Here is a 23,137-nt window from a genome sequence, read left to right on the forward strand (position 1 = left end):
ACTTAATCCATAACCCCGGGAAAACAACAGAACCATTCAGCAGAGAATCCTGAGCAAGGTGTAGTGGAACGTGGAGACTGCGGCACAACATTGGACTATAGTGGTACCATTAGGTCCTAGCGCAATGGTTCTCCCGAGAAGATATTTTCCAATTCATGTGGCACTTTTTTGTTGGCTAGAATGGACTCATATATCAGCCTTCAACCTGGATACCTTGAATGTCCTGAGGAAAGACGGTGAACCGGGCAGTTTATTTGGGTTCTCTCTAGCCATGCACCGGCAATTTATTCCTTCAGATAAGAGAATGTAAGTTTTGTTTGTTTTGTTGTTGATATTGTTGTTGCATTAGTTATGTAACATTTATTAGGCTTACACTTCGTGTGGGTAGGTTAGGCTATTTATTGTGCGTCTCCAGTCTCCATTTTACAGTAACGTTAGTTGGAGCGTTCATCACTTGATGCATGGTAGCAGGTCCATTGACCAAATTTCTGTGGGACCGTTTTCTTGTCAAGGTAGGAGAATATTGTGCATTTAAAACGATACTGTGCATTTAAAAAACGTTTCCTATTAAAGCAACGTTCCACAATTGTTTCGTTATGGAGAGAAATTAACTATTGCTATTCGTACATGGTTTTTAAATATTTTAAGGTCTTAAACATATTTTTTTTACTCTATGTTTTGGAGACCTACGTGTTGAATGCGTGTTAATAGGCTAGAAGCACAATGAGTATTTATATTCAGTAGTGCGTGGGTCCAGTCATTGTGTGTTTCAGAATGCCCTTTGACAGGGGCCTTGCTACAAATTAACAATGGAAAACCAGAGGTAACGAGCTTTGTCACTGGAGAAATCATGCATGTTAATGACATTTGTTCAAAAGAAAGTGACTCTATCCCCCAAATGAGAGGTTGAGATGGGGGGCCTCTGAATATGAATAGGAAATATGTAAGGACATTAAAAAGTGAATACACACGGAATATCATACGTTTTTTGTCATAGTATGGGACACTGTATTGCACCTCCAGATGTTTATTGAAAAGTATATTATCACTGTTATCATTTCAGAAGCATTTTGGTGTCAAGTAACCTACAGCATTACTTCTGCTGTTTTTAACTCTTAAAACTAGATCTGCCTGCAACTCCATTCTTGTGCACTTATTTAATGACTTCATAACATGGTTATAAACCCCAGTTTATAACCAATGGTTGTCATTTTACTAAATAGCAACTCAGGCATCTGCAAAACCATGGTTTTATCTATTCAGCTGTAATCCATTCTCTGATGTTTAGATTAAATCCTGTGAAAAGAGGAATGATTGGTGACCTGTTGTAATTGTCCCAACTGTGAGTGAATGAGTGTGACATGAGTCGGGGAGAATTATTGGTTTAGAACAGGGTGCTAAGGGCAGTGGCCCAGACAGAACACACTGTGTGTGTGCAGTGCACTGTGCACCATTTCAAAACATTGCAGCCATAAACAATGAACATATTTAGATAAAGAACAATCCATGAAGTCTAACTTCATCAAATAAAGATGTATCTTAACTATGGTCAGCATTGCTGTATTAACGAAAGAGCAAAAAATATTTGGACATACCTGACATTCAATAATGATTAGTAATGGTAACGATAGATAGAATGGGCACCATCCGTGTGTAACCTGTGATTCATTTCATTTAGCCAACCCTGAGGTGCCAGGAAAGTTAGGGGTGAGTGCAATGATCCAGCGCTGGACAAAACCACAGGTGTGTGTTCCAGCTACCCACCAGAAGAACAGAGCAGGGGGATGGGCTCTGCTGCACGTCACATCCACACACATACTGTAGCCAGGATGAGCTTAGCTGAGCTCCAACAAGCAAGCACACATTTGGTGGCAGCCAGAGGGCACTTTCTGCAGTACATTAGAGATGCAAAGGCCCAGTCTGCAATGCACTGATAACAACATTCAGGCCAGGATTCCTTAGATCACTCAGATTGCCCTTCTTTTGCTTAGATCCTCACTTAGATCCTGCTTTGAGGAATGAAATGTGAACCTCTTCAGGTACGGCAGTTCTTGGTATCGTTATTAACACATTTACTACATGTTTATCACCTTCAACGCCAGAGATTTTTAGGTTAAGCAATATGGACCCACAGTTAAATGCTGTCCGTGAGACGAGAACAACATGCTCTCGTGTTTATCTATAAAGCACTTCTGAATAAGCTGCTTTCTTATTTATCGTCACTCATCAATATTAGAATTCTAATTCCTAAAACCAGGTCTGAAGCATGGATTACACTTGAGGCCCATGCGATTTCCACAGAGTTGGGTATGGCTGCCTTTTCCTGTTACGCTCCTTGCCTATGGAATAGCCTGCAGACTAAACTTAAACTTCAGACTCTTGTCCCCCTTGCTCATTTTAAATATTTATTGGAGGATTTTTATTTTTGTATTGCTTGTAACTGTTTCGGGTAATGCAAGTTCTTGTGCTGTTAGGGGAATAACCTATGTGTAAATGTAATCTGTTGCTGTATTTTTTTGTGTTATCTGTAATCGTTTTGTTTGTCTTGTGTAGATTCTTAATCATTGTACCTAAACTGTATGTGTAAACATGTATACGCAGGGCCCAGCTGTAAAAGAGACCTTGGTCTCAGTCTGTGTTCCTTGTTGAAATAAAGGTAGAATAATAATAATTAGCATATACAGTAGGAGGATGCAGTTATGCCTAACCTGTGGCTCAGTTGGTAGAGCATGGTGTTTGCAACGCCAGGGTTGTGGGTTCGATTCCCACGGGGGGCCAGTACAAAAAAAAATTATGAAATGAAATGTATGCGTTCACTACTGTAAGTCGCTCTGGATAAGAGCGTCTGCTAAATGACTAAAATGTAAAAATGTAAAATGTAACCATAGTGTAATTTTAAAGGGAACACGCTTGAGGTTATGTGCTTTGAATAAAGGTTAGAATAAGACAGTTAAAATGCTTATCGGTGACAAAATCATGTCTTTGTGCCCATAAATGAATAGGGAGTGGAAACAGATGAACAACACAACTTTTAAAACTTTTTTTTAATGCTATTTTCAAAGCACATGTTCACCGTAATGCTGCTGTAAATTACTAGTTAAAAAAGTTTAATGTCCTACTTGTATGTTAATGTTTTACAAGTGTGTGTATCTCTCTGCCTGTCCAAGAAATAAGTTCAAGAGAAGCCTGCTGATGGCCCAAAGCAGCAGTCTTTAAATATATAGTGAATTTCATGGTATTTGTTGGACAAACAGAAGCTTGGTATTTCTCAGGAGCCTGGCAGTTGGCTGTGTCCCAGTCCATTTCAAAGGGAGGATAGAATTCCTTGGTTGGGTAGTGAGAGAGACACTGATTTATTAGCAATGATAGAAGAGCTCAAGTCTTGGTGTTTTGAAAAGCCACACACATTGGGATCAGATGTACTAAGCAATGTCATTTCGAAAGAATAACAATTCAAACAAAAAGTCAAGTCAATGTTAGGAGAATGACAAACATTCTAGTACATCTGTCCCTGTTTTCTACAGAACTCTAATGATAAGAAGACCGGTGGAAAAGGAACCATTTGCCTTTACGACAGTTTCCCTTCCCTGTCGGGTTCTTGTCCTTGGTTGGTTGTTACAAAGAAGATAGTATCATAAAAAATGTGTAGGCCTATCCGTTTTAGGTCATTGAGACCAGAAGGGAAACACAGTGTCTTGTAAGCATTTTGTCTGTAATCAGTGCTCTACTTGAACTGAACTAGGTGCCGGTACTCATTTTGGGTGTCGGTACAGTTTAACTTTAGGTGCAGGAGCGCCACAATACTTTTGATGTAATATTCTAGGAGCAGGAGCTCAAGCAGTAGAACATTTGAGGTACCGGTACTCAGCTCTGGTGAGCTCCTGCCCAAGTCAAGAACTGTCTGTGATCTCAAATTGAAATCCTCATGTGACCTTAGATAATGAACAAACCAAGTGAAAGCAGAGTTGAGCACAAAGATAGTTAATGTGTAGGCCTAGCTAACAGCTGTGATGCCCATTAACCCGCTATGTCATTACACAGCTCGGAAAACCAAATGTCAACGCAAATGTTTGTGAAACCAATCCACAATTGACTCTATTTATGTTTTCCCCCACCTAGAGCATCTGATATTCACAGTCAGTGGCGTTAATGGAAAATGCAAATCTGGCCAAATTATCAGCAACATTTAATTGGGAATATGAATGAATTAATAATGTTAGCAACTCATTTATTGGCTATTGCTTGTACTGAGTGACCACTTCCTTTTTAGTACATTGGGGCTTGGATTTTTTTTATTTTTAAAGGAGCGTATAGTCTATTATGATGAGCTGGCCATACTTATTGGAGCAGCGGGTGTGGCTATATAACAGACTAATATCCTCACTTTCTGAACTCAACTCAACCAAAGTGATTAACTCACTTACCCTTCCTCTCTAGTTAGATAACCTTCGGTGTCTAGCACTGATTGTGTGAAACTGATTTGAACTCAAAACAACCTCAAGACCTTCAGGGTTTATTGCCAATGTCTCTGTGCACTTAAAAAACATGTTGTGTTGAAAGCCGCCCATCTAACGTGAAAGAAGTGTACAGTCATTGTGTATCTTTGCAACTCCCCAATGGTTGCATTGAAAGCACAACCTCGTTTTAAGTGTGATACACTAAAGTATTTTCCTTCCTTCTAATTATATAGTTTCCGGTGGAGTGGAAGTGATAAGTAGAGATCTACCTTTTTCCACTTGACACTGTGTATTAGTGCAGCGGTCTAAGGCACTGCATCTCAGTGCAAAAGGTGTCACTACAGACACCCTGGTTCAAATCCAGGCTTTATTACAGCTGGCCATGATTGGGAGTCCCATAGGGTGGCGCACAACTGGCCCAGCGTTGTTTGGCTGGTGTAGGCTGTTATTTTAGATAAGGATTTGTTCTTAATTAACTTGCCTAGTAAAATAATAATATACACTGCCTTTCACATTTTTGGGGTCACTTAGAAATGTCCTTGTTTGTTGTCCATTACAATAACATCAAATTGATCAGAAATACAGTGTAGACATTGTTAATGTTATAAATGACTATTGTAGCTGGAACCGGCTATTGTTTTTATGGAATATCTACATAGGCGTACAGAAGCCCATTATCAGCAACTATCACTCCTGTGTTCCAATGGCACGTTGTGTTAGCTAATCCAAGTTTATCATTTTAAAAGGCTAATTGAACATTAGAAAACCCTTTTGCAATTATGTTAGCACAGCTGAAAACTATTGTGCTGATTAAAGAAACAATAAAACTGGCCTTCTTTAGACTAGTTGAGTATCTGGAGTAACAATGTGCACTGAAAGTCAGGAAGCAAGTTCAGGGAGTGAGTGTTTTTATAAATAAATGCAAAATAATACAAAACACGAACAACGCACAGACATGAAACAGAAACGGAAACAATTACGTCTGGGGAAGGAAAGGGAGTGACATATATAGGGAAGGTAATCAGGGAAGTGATGGAGACCAGGTGAGTCTGACGACACGCAGGTGTGCGTAACGATGGTGACAGGTGTGCGCCATAATGAGCAGCCTGGTGACCTAGAGGCCGGAGAGGGAGCACACGTGACAATCAGCATTTGTGGGTTCGATTACAGACTTAAAATGACCAGAAACAAAGAACTTTCTTCTGAAACTCGTCAGTCTATTCTTGTTCTGAGAAATTAAGGCTATTCCAATGCGAGAAATTGCCAAGAAACTGAAGATCTCGTTCAACGCTGTGTACTACTCCCTTCACAGAACAGCGCAAACTGGCTCTAACCACAATAGAAAAAGGAGTTGGAGGCCCCGGTGCACAACTGAGCAAGAGGACAAGTACATTAGTGTCTAGTTTGAGAAACAGACGCCTCACAATTCCTCAACTGGCAACTTCATTAAATAGTAGAAGCAACTCCGGGATGCTGGTCTTCTAGGCAGAGTTCCTCTGTCCAATGTCTGTGTTCTTATGCCCATCTTAATATTTTATTTTTATTGGCCAGTCTGAGATATGGCTTTTTCTTTGCAACTCTGCCTAGGAGGCCAGCATCCCGGAGTCGCGTCTTCACTGTTGATGTTGAGACTAGAGGGGCGAACGATTATGATTTTTCAATGCCAATACTGATACCGATTATTAGAGGACCAAAAAAAGCCGATATCGATTAATCGGACGGTTTTTATATATATATTTGTAATAATGACAATTACAACAATAATGAATGAACAATGAACACTTTTATTTTAACTTAATATAATAAATAAATAAAATCTATTTAGTCTCAAATAAATAATGAAACATGTTCAATTTCATTTAAATAATGCAAAAACACAGTGTTGGAGAAGAAAGTAAAAGTGCAATATGTGCCATGTAAAAAAGCTAACGTTTAAGTGTCTTGCTCAGAACATGAGAACATATGAAAGCTGGAGGTTCAATATTCCCAGTTCTTCAATATTCCCAGTTACGAAGTTTTAGATTGAAGTTATTATAGGAATTATGACGCATCGACTATTTCTCTATACCATTTGTATTTCATATATCTTTGACTATTGGATATTCTTATAGACACTTTAGTATTGCCAGCCTAATCTCGGGAGTTGATTGGCATGAGGTCATAAACAGCGCTGTGGTTCAAGCATTGCTAAGAGCTGCTGGCAAACGCAGTAAAGTGCTGTTTGAATGAATGCTTACGAGCCTGCTGCTACCTACCGCCTCTCAGTCAGACTGCTTAATCAAATATCAAATCATAGACTTAATTATAATATAATAAACACCGAAATACGAGCCTTAGGTCATTAATATGTTTTGCTTCTACACCTGCATTGCTTGCTTACACCTGCATTGCTTGCTGTTTGGGGTTTTAGGCTGGGTTTCTGTACAGCACTTTGAGATATCAGTTGATGTAAGAAGGGCTATATAACGTTTTTTCTTTCAGTGAAATATGGAACCGCTCCATATTTTATCGAACGGGTGGCAACTCTAAGTCTAAATATTGCTGTTACATTGCACAACCTTCAATGTCATGTCATAATTATGTATTTCTGGAAAATTATGTAATTCTGGCAAATTAGTTCGCAACGAGCCAGGCGGCCCAAACTGTTGCATATACCCTGACTGCTTGCAGTGTAAGCAAGAGAAGTGACACAATTTCCCTAGTTAATATTGCCTGCTAACATGAATTTCTTTTAACTAAATATGCAGGTTTAAAAAAATATACTTCTGTGTATTGATTCTAAGAAAGGCATTGATGTTTATGGTTAGGTACAGTCGTGCAACGATTGTGCTTTTTTCGGCAATGCGCTTTTGTTAAATCATCACCCGTTTGGCGAAGTTGAAGTATGCTGTGATTCGATGATAAATTAACAGGCACCACATTGATTATATGCAACGCAGGACAAGCTAGTTAACCTAGTAATATCATCATCCATGTGTAGTTAACTAGTGATTATGTGAAGATTGATTGTTTAATCGGCCAATGCCGATTAATCGGTCAACTTCTAGTTGAGACTGGTGTTTTGCGGGTACTATTTAATGAAGCTGCCAATTGAGGACTTGAGAGACGTCTGTTTCTCAAACTAGACACTCTAATGTACTTGTCCTCTTTCTCAGTTGTGCACCAGGGCCTCCCACTCCTCTTTCTATTCTGGTTAGAGCCCGTTTGCGCTGATCTGTGAAGGGAGTAGTGCACAGCATTGTACGAGATCTTCAGTTTCTTGGCAATTCCTCGCATGGAATAGCCTTCATTTCTCAGAACAAGAATAGACTGACGAGTTTCAGAAGAAAGTTCTTTGTTTCTAGACATTTTGAGCCTGTAAACGAACCCACAAATGCTGATGCTCCAGATACTCAACTAGTCTAAAGAAGGCCAGTTTTATTGCTTCTTTAATCAGCAGAACAGTTTACAGCTGTGCTAAGATAATTGCAAAATGGTTTTCTAATGATCAATTAGCCTTTTAAAATGATAAACTTAGATTAGCTAACACAACGTGCCATTGGAACACAGGAGTGATGGTTGCTGATAATGGGCCTCTGTACGCTTGTGTAGATATTCCATAAAAAATCGTCCGTTTTACAGCTACAATAGTCATTTACAACATTAACAATGTCTACACTGTATTTCTGATCGATTTGATGTTATTTTAACGGACAAAAAAATGTGCTTTTCTTTAAAAAACAAGGACATTTCTAAGTGAACCCAAACTTTTGAAAGGTAGTGTATATATTGAACATGTTAATGCATCCTTTTCAAAACAATGAATTGGATACCTCCGTGAATAGCTATGTACGTCGATGATTTGGTTAGGATATCTCCACAGTGAAACAGGAGAAAAGGCCATTGAATTGTACATGCCAGGCCATCTGTGCACATGTAACCCAATAGACAGCTTGCAGCAGTTTTCTCTCAGACAAGACACTCAAAACCAACTAGAAATCGTGGCTTTTCTAGGATCACACTGTACACTAGTATGTCTATGAACTCTTTGCACCACATCTAACAGGGGTTTTGTTCCTATCTGAGCTTTCACTGAGCAGGATCTCTGCTTAAATCCAGCACGCCTAATTCTTGTAATGGCCTGGCTGATATAACAAGCCAACTCCAGGCCAGTGCCAAGTGTTGGTGTGGGTAAACGGACACAGTTAGAACAGCTGCAGGGGTCCTGGGGACTGTGAGTGCGCAGCGGTGGGGGCAGCGTCACACATGTGGACAAAGGATGCACCCATAATTTGACTACCACTATTCTTTTCCTGTTAGTCTGTAACCAACCCTGCTGTTGGTTGATCTGCCATGCTTTGACATGGTCTCTGTTTTGGCTTTCTTTGCTCTTCCTATTGTCTTTTAGACTTCTTGACAGGGATAGGGATATGGCTTCCCATGTATGCTTTTATTTACCTGTGGTAGTTATGCTGACTTGATTCTATAAACTGGATGTTTTTTGTTTTAGGGAAACAGGGGTAGCAGATTTGCAATGTTATTTTTTGAATGTGTCCAAAAATGTCTCATTTCCCACAAATGTAACTTGTTGGCAGTTTCCTACGAAGAAGGTAGCTTAGCGGTAGCTTATATCACATCACAGTGTTCCCATTACTTCTCTAGGGCATACAGATCTATCAAGACCAGAGGGAAGAAAGTTTCAGAAGCTCCCAGAAGCAGTTTTGACTTTTTGGTTCTAATTGCTTAGTCATTCCGAATGAGTTTATCTACATCAGAAGCTGTTTAGTAGTCAATATGACAGGGGAGGGGGGGGGGGGGGGGGGGGAATAAGGTGCTTGTCCATAAGTCATCAGAAATTAGCAGCTTGTTTACATGTGTGCACCAGACTTTGGATGCGAAGGCTGAAGTGTTGTGTGTAAATGTCAATATTACTCTTCAGTGATTTGCCGAATTCTACAACTATCACTGAGGAGCCATGCTGAAAACCTTTTCTTGCAGATACAAATCCCTATCTCTGTGTTACTATCTCTGTGTTACTATCTCTGTGTTACTGTCTCTGCATTGATGTGTTGTTTCCCACTTCATATAGCTCTACACTCTGGGAAAAAAGGTTCTATCTAGAACCAAAAATGGTTCTTCGCCTGTCCCCATAGGAGAACCCTTCGAAGAACCCTTTTTGGTTCCATATAGAACCCTTTTGGTTCTACCCGGAACCATAAAGAGTTATCCAATGGGGACAGCCGCAGAAACCTTTTGGAACCTTTTTTTCTACAAGTGTATGGGGTTGTATTCTCCAGGGTTAAGTGAGAGTGTGATGTGCAAGAGTAACATTACAATAAATAAATTGTGATTCTGAAAGCCCTCAACTATATACATTCTAACTGTGCCTAGCACTGAAGCTCAGCTGCACTGTGAAATTGTAGTTACGATCTTTGTATTGACTAAGCTCTTATTTGCATTTCACTGGCTGTTGATAGAAGGGAAGGGACAGAATTTGGGCTTCGATCTTCCTCTTTCCCAACAGGCTTCCTCTTGGGAGTCCTTGTTTGTTAATTGGAGGTCTATGACACTATCCAATGAATCAATAGGGGGTTACGGAAGAGCTTGTGGAATCATTCATTATTCTGAGTAAAGTTACGTTGCTCCAGATTCTCTGCTTTCCTGCGCCTGACTGCATACACCAGCTACACCCACCATTCTGACACTTGTACTGTATGGACTGTAATACATTTCCCTAATTGCATTACAAAACGACTTCCTCTAGGTAATATGCAATAGGCCTATGCAATATTTTCGCCCAGAGTGAGCCATTCTCATATTGATGCTTCTGCTCACGTTTTTCTCAGTGCTCCCTGGTACGGGCTGTGGCTCTCACTGTCCAGGCTGGACAATGTGACCCAGAGTGGTCCTGCTGAAGTGTTTCTCTCACTGTGGATGTTCAACAATGAGCAAGCTGCCTGTGTGTTTCCCTCTATAGTGTTAGCCTAACAGGAACACTTCTTTCATTTAGTGAAGTGCAAGTACAGCCAATTCCTAAAAGCCCTGCTAAGATATTACTTGAAATATTTCATTCCAATATCATTCAGTCACAGGTCTTATAAAGCATTGTGCATAAATATATGGGCTCCTGAGTGGGCAGCCGTGTAAGGCACTGAATCTCAGTGCTTGAGGCATAACTACACACACCCTGGTTTGATTCCAGGCTGTATCACAACCGGCCATGATTGGGAGGCCCATAGGGCGGCGCACAATTGGCCCAGAGTGGTTAGGGTTTGGCCGGTGTAGGCCGTCATTGTAAATAAGAATTTGTTCTTAACTGACTTGCCTAGTTAAATAAGTAAATACAAATGTAAATGGCTCTACAAATTATTCAGCCCTTAAACGTATTCACACAGGCCTATTGTACCCCTGCGGTTGTTAGGATTCTCTGAGGGACTGGGGGTGATTTGGATAAGTTGTTGTCAGTGAGCTAATTAGATTGTCGGCTCTACTGTTTCTCTGCCTATTGCTCATTGTATTGCACAATAGTCTACTCTACTACATACAGTTGAAGTGGGAAGTTTACATACACTTAGGTTGGAGTCATTGAAACTTGTTTTTCAACCACTCCACAAATTTCTTGTTAACAAACTATAGTTTTGGCAAGTCGGTTAGGACATCTACTTTGTGCATGACACAAGTAATTTTACCAACAATTGTTTACAGACAGATTACGTCACTTATAATTCACTGTATCACAATTCCAGTGGGTCAGAAGTTTACATACACTAAGTTGACTGTGCCTTTAAACAGCTTGGAAAATTCCAGAAAATGATGTCATGGCTTTAGAAGCTTCTGATAGGCTAATTGACATCATTTGAGTCAATTGGAGGTGTACCTGTGGATGTATTTCAAGGCCTACCTTCAAACTCAGTGCCTCTTTGCTTGACATCATGGGAAAATCAAAAAAATGAGTCAAGTCCTCATAAAAAAAATTGTAGACCTCCACAAGTCTGGTTCATCCTTGGGAGCAATTTCCAAACACCTGAAGGTACCACGTTCATCTGTACAAACAATATTACCTAAGTATAAACACCATGGGACCACGCAGCCTTCATACCGCTCAGGAAGGAGATGCGTTCTGTCTCCTAGAGAGGAATGTACTTTGGTGCAAAAAGTGCAAATCAATCCCAGAACAACAGCAAAGGACCTTGTGAAGATACGGGTGGAAACAGGTACAAATGTATCTATATCCACAGTAAAACGAGTCCTATATCGGCATAACCTGAAAGGCCACTCAGCAAGGAAGAAGCCACTGCTCCAAAACCGCCATAAAAAAGCCAGACTACGGTTTGCAACTGCACATGGGGACAAAGATCGTACTTTTTGGAGAAATGTCCTCTGGTCTGATGAAACAAAAATAGAACTGTTTGGTCATAATGACCATCGTTATGTTTGGAGGAAAAAGGGGGAGGCTTGCAAGCTGAAGTACACCATCCCAAATGTGAAGCATGGGGGTGGCAGCATCATGTTGTGGGGGTGCTTTGCTGCAGGAGGGACTGGTGCACTTCACAAAATAGATGGCATCATGAGGAAGGGAAATGATGTGGATATATTGAAGCAACATTTCAAGACATCAGTCAGGAAGTTAAAGCTTGGTCGCAAATGGGTCTTCCAAATGGACAATGACCCCAAGCATACTTCCAAATTTGTGGCAAAATGGCTTAAGGACAACAAAGTCAAGGTATTTGAGTTGCCATCACAAAGCCCTGACCTCAATCCTATAGAACATTTGTGGGCAGAACTGATAAAGCGTGTGCGAGCAAGGAGGCCTACAAACCTGACTCAGTTACACCATCTCTGTCAGGAGGAATGGGCCATAATTCACCAAACTTATTGTGGGATGCTTGTGGAAGGCTACCCGAAACGTTTGACCGAAGTTAAACAATTTAAAGGCAATGCTACCAAATACTAATTGAGTGTATGTGAACTTCTGACCCACTGGGAATATGATTAAAGAAATAAAAGCTGAAATAAATCATTCTCTCTACTATTATTCTGACATTTCACATTCTTAAAATAAAGTGGTGATCTTAACTGACATAAAACAGGCAATCTTTACAAGGATTAAATGTCAGGAATTATGAAAAACTGAGTTTAAATGTATTTGGCTAAGGTGTATGTAAACTTCCGACTAAATAGATCATGAGAAGATCTCTTTTTTTGTCCCTAACCACCAAAATAATTATTTTGAGGACTGACAGCCAGTTGATATACAAATTGTTTATATTTGTGTCTCAAAGGGCATGTTCCCAATTATTTTAAAACTCTTGAAACAGTATTATGAATGCTGGCAATTTGTCTGGCAATTTGTATAGACACACTGTAATGGACATGTGTTTGCCAGTTTGACATGGTTTCTGTTATTCAGTGCAGTCCTTGGTACTAAACTGACTGCGTCTAATCCCATGTCTAAAAATGGTCAGTATGAATTATTGAATGGAACAGCTGCAGTATAGGATTACCAAACATCTCTGACATCTGCTATTGTCACAGTACATTCATCTATAGACCATACATATCTTAAAGATACAGTCATTGGATTTGTCTTACAGACTGTTGATTGGAGCACCAAGAGCCAAAGCTCTGGCCAACCAGAGAGCCAACATAACCGGAGGCCTGTACAGTTGTGACATCACCACAGAATCCGATGACTGCGATCGCATCGATTTTGACAATGAAGGTGAGGTGTTACTCATATCTGTTTCTCTCTCCTACACAACATATGAATTAACACGATGCTTTATTATTCACAATATACTGTCATTGTAATAAATCATTCTAAAGCAAGAATAAAAAATAACATCCTGATTCCTTCTGATGAATTTCCACAGAGGATGTGAGAGTTGAGAACAAGGAGAACCAGTGGATGGGGGTGACAGTTAACAGCCAGGGCCCCGGAGGGAAGATTGTGGTAAGTCTGTGTCAGACGATATACTGGTTGGTTTCCTGGTCAGGTTCATAATGCTTTGTATATCTCACATGTGGAACTTTGCATTAGATCTACAGTATTCATTAGCTGAGGATCTGTCTTACTTGGTGGATGTTAACCTGATTTCATTATACCCTGATGAAGACAGCTTGTCTGTCGAAACGTTGGTTATTTAGGTTATTCAATTATTGCATCAGAGCTCCTAGAGTGTGCAGCTCTCCTTTTCTTTTTCAAGAGTTCTACTCCGCTAGCCAGCACCTCCCCTAAACCGCATGTGCGTTTCTTTCGCCTCCAGATGAACCTGATTCCACTGTCTTGTCATTGCAGACCTGTGCTCATCGCTACCAGAGACGTCTGTTTGTGGACACTGCTCAGGAGTCCCGTGACATCACAGGCCGCTGCTACGTCCTGAGTCAGGACCTCACTATTGATACGTCCTCTGATGAAGACGGAGGGAACTGGAAGTTCTGTGAGGGACGTGCCAGAGGCCATGAGATGTTTGGCTCATGCCAGCAGGGTCTGGCTGCCACGTTCACCAAGGACTACCACTACGTGGTGTTTGGAGCGCCTGGCGCCTACAACTGGAAAGGTAGGAGTCTGTTCATAAGGCAAGAACTTAAGTTGTAGTTGCCAAACCTATTTACTTTGAAAATCAATGGGGGTTCAATGTATAGATTTGAATGTCAGCTGAATCAACCATGTAGTAATTGTGACTTACATTGCCCTCTAGAGGTAAAGAAAGGCATTGCAGCATTCTTCATTTGACTTTTCCATACAGTGCTTTAGTATAATTTTATTTTCAGTTGTAGAATAAATTCACCCAATTACATTTAGCTTGTGTCATTATTGTTTTGTTGAGGGTCATATTTAAGCCAGCAGCATTCCATTGACATCTTCACCCCTCACTCTCAACCACTCTAGGCATTGTACGTGTAGAGCAAAAGAACAACACTTTGTTGGAAAAGGGATTTTATGATGATGGGCCTTATGAAGTTGGAGATGAGAACCGCTTGGATCCTGACCTGGTGCCTGTGCCTGCTAACAGCTACCTAGGTGGGTACAGTAGGTCTGAACCTTGATTGTGGGAATCATGTGTTTTGTGTGCTTAGGTATCCTGTTCATGACCAGTTTGTCTGCTGCCAACCCTGATAACATTGTGTATAAGTCGCCTTCTCTGCAGGTCAGCTTTGAGAGAACTCTGGATGTGACGACCAGTACTTACTTAGGTTTGTGACCTTCGAGGTGCTTAAACCATGAACCATTCCATCTCCATGATGGCTGACTGGTGAATGGTTTATAGTGTGAATATTTAGCATGTCATTATTTTAACATAATGCTTGAATGCACTGCAGTTATTACTGGTATACTTATGTGTGCATCAACATATGTTTTCTAGGTTGCGTCAAGATGACATGACTAGTATATTTCTTCGCGTTTTTCTTTACATCCCAAGTTCACTCATTTATCCATGAAATATGCATGATCTGTATTATAGACAGTGTAAGAGATGTACCTTGATTCCTGTTATTTCATGTCGCAGGATTTTCCCTTGATTCTGGCTTTAGCATCACCAAGGGGCGTGGCCTAACTATTGTGTCTGGGGCACCACGAGCCAATCACTGTGGGGCTGTGGTCCTGTTGCGAAAAGAGAATGAAGCGTCGGCAAGACTCTCCCCAGAGTACATTCTAGAAGGGCCTGGACTGGCATCGTCTTTTGGATATGATGTAGCTGTGGTCGACCTGAATGGAGATGGGTATGTCACACAAGTTCACTTCTACTTTTCCAGTTTTGGCTTATCCATACATTATGTAATCAAACCTACATGGATATTGTAAGTCATGCTTCAATTTATTATTTTTTTTGTTTTTTTTGCATCCCAGGTGGCAGGATATTGTTGTGGGAGCCCCTCAGTTCTTCATGAAAGAGGGAGACATTGGAGGAGCTGTTTATGTCTACATCAACCAGGCAGGAAAGTGGGCCAAGATCACCCCAATCCGCCTCAATGGAACCAAAGACTCAATGTTTGGGCTGGCAGTGGAAAACATCGGTGACATCAATCAGGACTCCTATCAAGGTGGGAACCTGGTATCTGTTCTTGTTTCTGGCCTTTTCTGTGCTTTTCCCATCAAATTCCATAGCTAAATGGCTTCTCTTTTACAGACATTGCCGTTGGAGCGCCCTACGCTGACGCTGGTGCAGGAAAAGTGTACATTTACCATGGTTCTGCTAATGGAATCAACACCATGCCTGCACAGGTTGGTTTTACAGTGTTTTATTGGTTAAGAATATGCTTGTTGACATAGTGAGATGACGTCACTGCTGCATCCTATTTTTATTTGTCATTTCAGATCCTTGAGGGAAAGCCCAACAACATCAGATTATTTGGATATTCTCTGGCTGGGAACATGGATTTAGATAAGAATTCCTATCCTGATATAGCCATTGGGTCGCTCTCAGATACAGTTCTCGTTTACAGGTAATGATCTTGTTAGGCTATCTATAGCAATCTAGTTTCGACCTCACAAATGAATTTCAAGATAACACATAACTCACATAACAACAATTTTTTTTTTAGGGCAAGGCCAATTATTAGTATCAAGAAGGATGTCAAAATTACTCCGAAGGAAATTGACTTCACAAAGAAAACCTGTGGCAACAGTATCTGGTAAGGTGTTGATGGGATTTGATGACTACTCATGTTTGAAAATATGTCTGACATCTTGATACTTCTGTGAATTTGTTTGCTAATTTAATTGAATGACATCCATTTGTTGTCTATAGTTTGACCGTGGAAGCATGCTTCACCTATAAAGCAAACCCTGCATCATACAGCCCAAAACTAAGTAAGCAAAGCTTCTCTCTCTCCTGTAACCCTACCCCAATTGGGATAATTTGTCGTGGTCCCAAAATTCCTGAATCCATTTGTGCTTACATAATACATACTGTTGTTCTGGAATGTTTCCTTACAGCTATCCGCTATGAATTTGAGGCTGAAGCAGATCGCAGGAAGCAAGGGCTGATCTCTAGGGTCTTGTTTCTGAACAAGTCTCACACCGATCAGGACTTCCAGTCCACCGGAAATCTGGACCTCCGGGGACAAAACAAAAGAGCGTGTACCAAGACAAAAATCAGACTGCAGGTACAGTATTTGGTCTTCGTCTAACCCTCTTGAGATTTTAGAATAACACCTAAAATGTGGCGAGGAAGACGGTGTACTCATCATGGTTGTGTTCTCTGTCTGTAGGATAACATTCGGGACAAGCTGCGTGGTATTCCCATTGAGGTGTCAGTGGGGATCCTGGCCACCAAGCGTCAGAAGAGGCAGAACGCTCTCCCCCAGCTTGTGCCTATTCTTGACAACTCCCAGCCAAGCAAGGTCGTCACTGAGGTAATCATACTGCTTCAGAGCCGAGAGAGGATCTCCATGTTGCATATACTTCACGATGCCATTGAATGTCTCAGGGCGAATGGAATTCAGTAAAGTTTAGAATGGACTTACTGTCAGATGCATTAAAAATAATATTTTTATGTATTGTGCTTCATTACAGGTGAACTTCTTAAAGGAGGGATGTGGAAATGATAATATTTGCCAGAGTAACTTACAACTGGAGTACAGATTCTGCTCCAAAGAGCCCAACCAAGAGGTATTCCCTCCATTACAGATGTGAGTATGAACAAACATTCTTAGTGCATATACATTCTGGGACGTTCATGCTAAGATTTGGGAAAGAAAACCATGAATCTGAGGAAGAGGTATAAGGCTATGTTTTGTTTTTGTTTTTATCCAGGCAGAATGGGCTACCAGTGATCTCCCTCAGTGATCAGAAGGACATAGCTCTGGAGGTGACAGTGAGGAACAGAAATGGGGATGATGCCCATGAGGCTAAGCTGGTGGGGATGTTCCCTAACGCTCTCTCATTCTCCGGCTTTCGCTCTCAGAAAACTACGGTAAGTGGAGGGACTCTGGTTTATTTCAGCATACTCAGATTGGCTATCAGTCAAGTAACAACATCGTAATGGGTTCTTGATCTCCAGAGGGACAAACCGGTGCTTTGTTTAGCCAATCAGAATGGCTCCCAGACAGAGTGTGAACTGGGGAATCCATTCAAAACAGATTCAGAGGTAGGAAGTAGTTTTCGTTACAGTATTTTCTTACTCTGTCATTGCGTGGCTCACTCATGGTGAATGTTGTTTAATATTTGGATGCAATGTGTTTCCAGGTTACTTTCTACATAATCTTGAGCACTGCTGGTATCTCTCTCAATACTACAGAAATCGACATTGACCTTGAGCTTCAAACGTAAGTAGCACTATAGTTTTCGCACAAACGTGACTGATGACTGACTTGGTGGCCTTGTAAAACACTTTTATGTGTCATTTCTCTTCTTTCAGGACCAGTACACAGGACAAAACGGGCAGTGTGAAAGCAAGGGCAAAAGTAGTGATTGAGATGTTACTTTCTGTTGCAGGGTAATAAGTATTCAAACATTTACACTTTTTGACTACTGCATCAATTAGTTTTGATGTTTTTGATAGTTTTTAATATGTGGTTTGTTTATCAACAGAATTGCGAGACCCTCCCAGGTGTATTTTGGGGGCGATGTGAAAGGAGAGAGTGCCATCAAGACAGAAGAGGAGATTGGCAGTTTGATCGATTATGAATTTAGGGTAATTATCGTTGTCGGCTTATCTTACTGAGTTTCTCAATATAACTTGATCTGAGGTTTGACCGGGATGTTGGAAATGTTAATATTATACCTCCAGATAATCAATTTGGGTAAGCCGTTGAAGTCCTTTGGCACAGCCACGTTAAACATCCAGTGGCCCAAAGAGAATGTGGATGGGAAGTGGCTGTTATATCTGGTTAAGATCAGCACCACTGGCCTGGAAGAGATCCCCTGCTCCCCAGAGACTGAGATCAACTCTCTCAAACACGTTCAGGTAATACATTCCTAATGCAGTTTCACTGTACTCTATGCATTTGTGCAGAAGCAAAAAACATTCAGAGATGACGTTTTAAAACACGTAATGAAATTCTAGTTTGAAACACTAACTTGTGATCATTTTTAGGAGTCTAGCACATCTAGGAAAAAGCGTGAAGCTGGAGGCAAAAAATCTGGAGGCAAAATCTCTTTATCAGACCAAAGAAAGCACAAGATTTTGGTAAACACACTTTCATTTGCATTTTTTTTTTTTAATTGATCAATAATGACAACTAGGTTGTCTGACAAAAAAGTATTTTCCTCTCAGATGTGTGGCAATGGCTACGACGCTAGATGTGTGGTGATCAAGTGCCCTCTACTGGGCTTGGACAGTAGTGCAGTGATTTCTCTAAGGTCCCGTCTGTGGAACGCGACCTTCCTTGAGGTGAGAAACAACATGCCTGTTGCTATTTGCTTTTCAAAATAGTCCTAAATAGCCGATACGATTGATTCGGACATTCTCTAACATTGAAAACCTTTATTTTGAAACAGAATTACGCGTCTTTGAACTATCTTGATATAATTGTGAAAGCTTCCATCAGCCTTGATGCACCTGCAAAGAATATGGTTCTCAGGAATGCTGAGACTCAGGTGAGTGGCACAGTCCAGTCGCACAATGACTCCTTCACTGATCAATACAACTAAGAGTTTCTATGTAACAAATCAAAATAAACATAGTGTTTCTCCTTGTGCCCATGCAGGTGAGAGTCACAGTGTTTCCAGAGAAGGCGGTAGCCCAGTTTGGTGGAGTCCCATGGTGGATCATCCTTGTGGCTGTCCTGGCTGGTATTCTGATGTTGGCGTTGCTGGTGTTTCTACTCTGGAAGGTGAGGACAGTCTAGCTGCAACACATTTACTAATATGTTCACTGTGTTGTACTCTGCTATTAGTAGACGCATGTAACCGTGAATCATTATTCATTCAGGTGGTAATCATAACATACAGTGATTATAACGTATCTTTCTGATAGAAATTGATTTTATTCACACTTGCGGTGTTACAGTATACTTCCATTCTCATATTGATTCTCATCACCCTTGCTCTCCTTAAGTGTGGTTTCTTCAAGAGAGCCCCACAGTATGATGCAGCGTATCACAAGGCACAGATCCATGTTCAGCCCTCTGACAAAGAGGAACTCACTACTGAGACATAGTGCCTGACCTCTGCACTCAGACCTGGGGTAAAATGGACACTGCAGTCAGCATGGAGTGTGGGCTTAACAAAGACTAACTCACTTTGGCTTTAAAGGAAACGCTTACTTCCGAAGCTGCTTCCGAACGTCTCGTGTGAAAATGTTTGAATGGACACACACTCCCATGCGTATTTATTTGGACAGTGAAGCTAAAACGTTGAATTTGGCTCTGTACTCCATCATTTTGGATTTGAGATTAAATGTTTATATGAAGCAACAATAAAGAATGTCACCTTTTATTTGAGGGTATTTTCATACATATCTGTTTTAGTATTTAGAAATGAATGCACTTTTTTGTATCTAGTCCCCCCATTTGAAGGTGTCATAAGTATTGGACAAATTCACTTATAATATATTAAGTAGTCAAAAGTTTAGTATTTGGTCCCATATTCCTAGCACACAATGATTACATCAAGCTTGTGACTCCACAAACTTGTTGGATGCATTTGCAATTTGTTTTGGTTGTGTTTCGGATTATGTTGTGCCCAATAGAAATGAATGGTAAATAAGGCATTTCACATTTATTGTCAATAAGAATAGAATATGTTTCTGAACACTTCTACATTAATTTGAACGCCACCATGATTCCGGATAATCATGAATGAATTGTGAATAATGATGAGTGAGAAAGTTACAGATGCACAAAGATCATGCTCCCAAAACAATTTGGTGAGAAAGTTACAGAGGCATAAATATCATACACCCCCACCAAAATGTTTTTATTTATGCCTCTGTAACTTTCTCACTAAAACTTTTGACTAAATTGAATACATTATAAGTGAATTTGTCAAAATACTTATGATACCTTCAAATGGGGGGACTAGATACATAAAGTGCTTTTATTTCTAAACTGTAAAACAGATATGTATGAAAACACCCCCCCAAAAAAGGGGGAAATATATACTGTCGCCTCATAAAACATTTGATCTCAAAACCATAATGATGGAGTGTGATACCAAATTAAAAGTTTTAGCTTCACTGTCCAAATAAATACGTATGGGTGTGTACTATATCTGGTCATTGGAATCGATCTAATTTGAATATGTGCAAAGAGTATGCACTATTCAGATACAGTATTTGTGTTTGAATTTGGTCAGCATTTAAAGTTTTTTCCCCCGAATGAGCAGTTATTCGATTTCCCTTATTTTCAAACCTATTAAACTTTTTATTCCAGAAGTAATTCTGGAACTATATCTTGTGTGCTATGAAGCTTCTTTATTTTTCTAGGTTTCTGCTTTGCCCGCCTGGCTGTTTGGAAATGCTATTTTGAATATTACTCTTTCCAAGGGAAGCATGCTCTCACACAAATCACTCTCTTTGCATTGCCTCTGATTTGCTTGAGCATTATATTTTGTAAGTGTTGTATTTATATGTGCAGGTTGATACAAGTCTCATTTATAATAATGTATATTTTCTCTTGCCAGTGTGGATTTTTCAAACGCTCACAACATGATGACAGCGTTCCAAGATACCATGCCGTACGGATAAAGAAGGAGGCTTGTCAGTTTAAAGACGGAAAAGCCAAGATGGATTCCTTTGAGAAAAAGCAGTGGATGACAAGCTGGAATGAGAACGAGAGCTACTCATGAGACACTTGACTGTTGGGATACGGTCAGATACAATAATCTCCTATTATTCTAAACATCCAATGACTGCATTTGGGAAGCAAACTACAAAAGAAAAATGTTCTATTCTCCCCAAGGACTCTCAGATGAAAATCTATCCTGTGTCCTATCTGAGGAAATGAGAAGCATCACGTCTTACATTTGGGTAGAAAAAGGGAAATTGGGACTTTGAAATCCATTATCTGCCACTGATACAGTTTTTAATGACATGATGAATTGAGTTTTAATCTCCAATGTTTAGCTGTAGATAATCTTTCTGCTGTGTTTTTTTGCAGTCAGTTTTATCCAATCTCTATATTGTATAATCCCTGCAATGTATAGCCTGGAACATTCTGTATGTTTTGTATATATTTAAATACTTTAACACACTGTATATTTATTTTTGTCATTATCTGTATAAAAAAACAGATATGCATTGGCCAAAGTCTTTTTTTATTTTTTTTAATCTAAAGTTACTTTTCAGTAGAATAAGTAAGGGTAAATGGTACTGCTGATTTTCTAGTGCTGCACAGACTAAAAAGTAGCTACAGGTATTATGTGAATAATATTGTCATTGGGACTCATTCTTTGCACTTGTTATGATTATTAAAAAAGGTATGTCATTTCTACACAAGTCATAAAAGTTTATGCAATGCCTCTCAATTCCCGAATTTATGAATATTTCTAAGACAGTTATGAGTTGGAGATATATAACTGATTCACACCAAACCTCTGTTTATCCAATACAGTGCCCCTGTCAAAGCCATTTCATATGCGCAAATACTGTACTGGGTGATACTTCAGTAGCATGCAGCTGGGACAATTGGAGCTGAAAGAAGCAATAAAATGCAGTTTATTGTTTTGCTAATTTTATTTTAGCATTCCTGAGTAAGAAGGAAGGCACTCAGTAATGGTATTTGTAAAGTGTGTCTTGAAGGACAAGATGCCACCTGACATAAGAATCACAATACAAACCCCCGAAATGCCGACTTCAGAAAGTGATCTTGTTGATGAATGCTGTCTGTAGGCCTATCAGACTTCATTTGATATGGAAGCTATTCAAAGGGTAATTGCTGTGGAATGGTGATCAATGAGAAGCATTAGGCGCTTTCACACTGCACCTTAGCTCAGGGTTAACAAATGCTTGTGTGAACACTGACTAAGCTAGCCCAGGGCCAGTCTAGTCTGGGGCTAAGAACAATGCAGTGTGAAAAGGCCTATTTAGTAGTAGGCCTACCCAAAACATGTTTTGAAAAAAAAGAAATGTAAGTCTCATCACTGGCTCTTCATTCATTCCTCTATTCAGATGTTTTGAATATTGTGCTTTGTGACAAATTGCAATAAAAAGAGAATAATGGCTCATAGTTCTACAATTCCGTCTTCTTTTTCTTCTTTTTACGTAACAGTTGTTATGGGGTCACTGAAACTTGTAATTGACCAACTACAAGCAAAAAATATGAGGGATAGACAAAGATTGCCTATTATATTGACAAGATATTTGAGTGACTGCTCTAACAATGGAAATACATGTCCTCAAAGATGGAAGGCTGGCTGGATGAGGAGAGATCAGGTGACACCATTTTAGGCAATGAGTGGGCAGATACATGCCTGAACAGGCCATAGAGATAGATAGAGGGCTCATCTTTGTATAGTGTCATTATTGTGTCTGTGACAGCATCGGTAGTGCTATTGAGGCTATCTCCATTTTAAAGTAGTCAATTTTATCATTCATTGGCTGATTCTCCCAACTCATAGGAATCCCCACCCAGTTGACTACTTTAAAATGGTGGAAGCCCTCAAATGGCAACGTCTATGCTAAAAGGGTTTATGTCCATGCTAAAACGGGTTATATCCATGATGAGTCCTATCTTTCGCTATGACAACAGGCAAAACTCAGATATAAAGTCGTTTTTTTCAAAGTTGCCGAAATGCCACGTGTCCACTTAAATTA

At 40.1% G+C, this 23,137-nt stretch overlaps 1 protein-coding gene across 3 annotated transcripts; it reads left to right on the top strand.

The window, feature by feature from the left end:
- itga6a (integrin, alpha 6a) lies at positions 1-22,559 on the top strand. Of its 3 annotated transcripts, XM_014173272.3 has the most exons (26): positions 1-306; positions 13,031-13,158; positions 13,310-13,389; positions 13,735-13,996; positions 14,329-14,460; positions 14,948-15,161; positions 15,289-15,482; positions 15,569-15,663; positions 15,757-15,884; positions 15,984-16,073; positions 16,190-16,251; positions 16,378-16,547; positions 16,653-16,796; positions 16,957-17,072; positions 17,197-17,356; positions 17,444-17,530; positions 17,629-17,708; positions 17,801-17,878; positions 17,974-18,076; positions 18,173-18,349; positions 18,479-18,571; positions 18,659-18,775; positions 18,883-18,981; positions 19,092-19,217; positions 19,442-19,570; positions 21,007-22,559. In XM_014173272.3, the coding sequence occupies exons 1-25, from the start codon at positions 125-127 to the stop codon at positions 19,541-19,543; spliced, it is 3,219 nt and encodes a 1,072-aa protein (XP_014028747.1). In that variant the 5' UTR covers positions 1-124; the 3' UTR covers positions 19,544-19,570; positions 21,007-22,559. The 3 variants fall into 3 exon arrangements, with proteins under 3 accessions (XP_014028747.1, XP_014028746.1, XP_014028748.1); XM_014173271.3 differs by lacking the exon at positions 19,442-19,570 and having other exon boundaries at positions 2-306; XM_014173273.3 differs by lacking the exons at positions 1-306; positions 19,442-19,570 and adding an exon at positions 419-512.
- Positions 22,560-23,137: the final 578 nt, after the last annotated feature.

This window comes from Salmo salar, chromosome 25 (assembly GCF_965601325.2).
Source record: "Salmo salar chromosome 25, fSalSal1, whole genome shotgun sequence".
NCBI classification, from domain to species: Eukaryota; Metazoa; Chordata; class Actinopteri; order Salmoniformes; family Salmonidae; genus Salmo; species Salmo salar.

Bases quoted from the DNA above. Each gene is read 5' to 3' on its own strand.
- itga6a (XM_014173271.3), top strand. From the start codon at position 125: ATGGTTCTCCCGAGAAGATATTTTCCAATTCATGTGGCACTTTTTTGT. The intron at 15,664-15,756 runs GTTGGTTTTACA...TTGTCATTTCAG, and splicing joins TCAACACCATGCCTGCACAG to ATCCTTGAGGGAAAGCCCAA. The intron at 17,073-17,196 runs GTGAGTATGAAC...GTTTTTATCCAG, and splicing joins GTATTCCCTCCATTACAGAT to GCAGAATGGGCTACCAGTGA.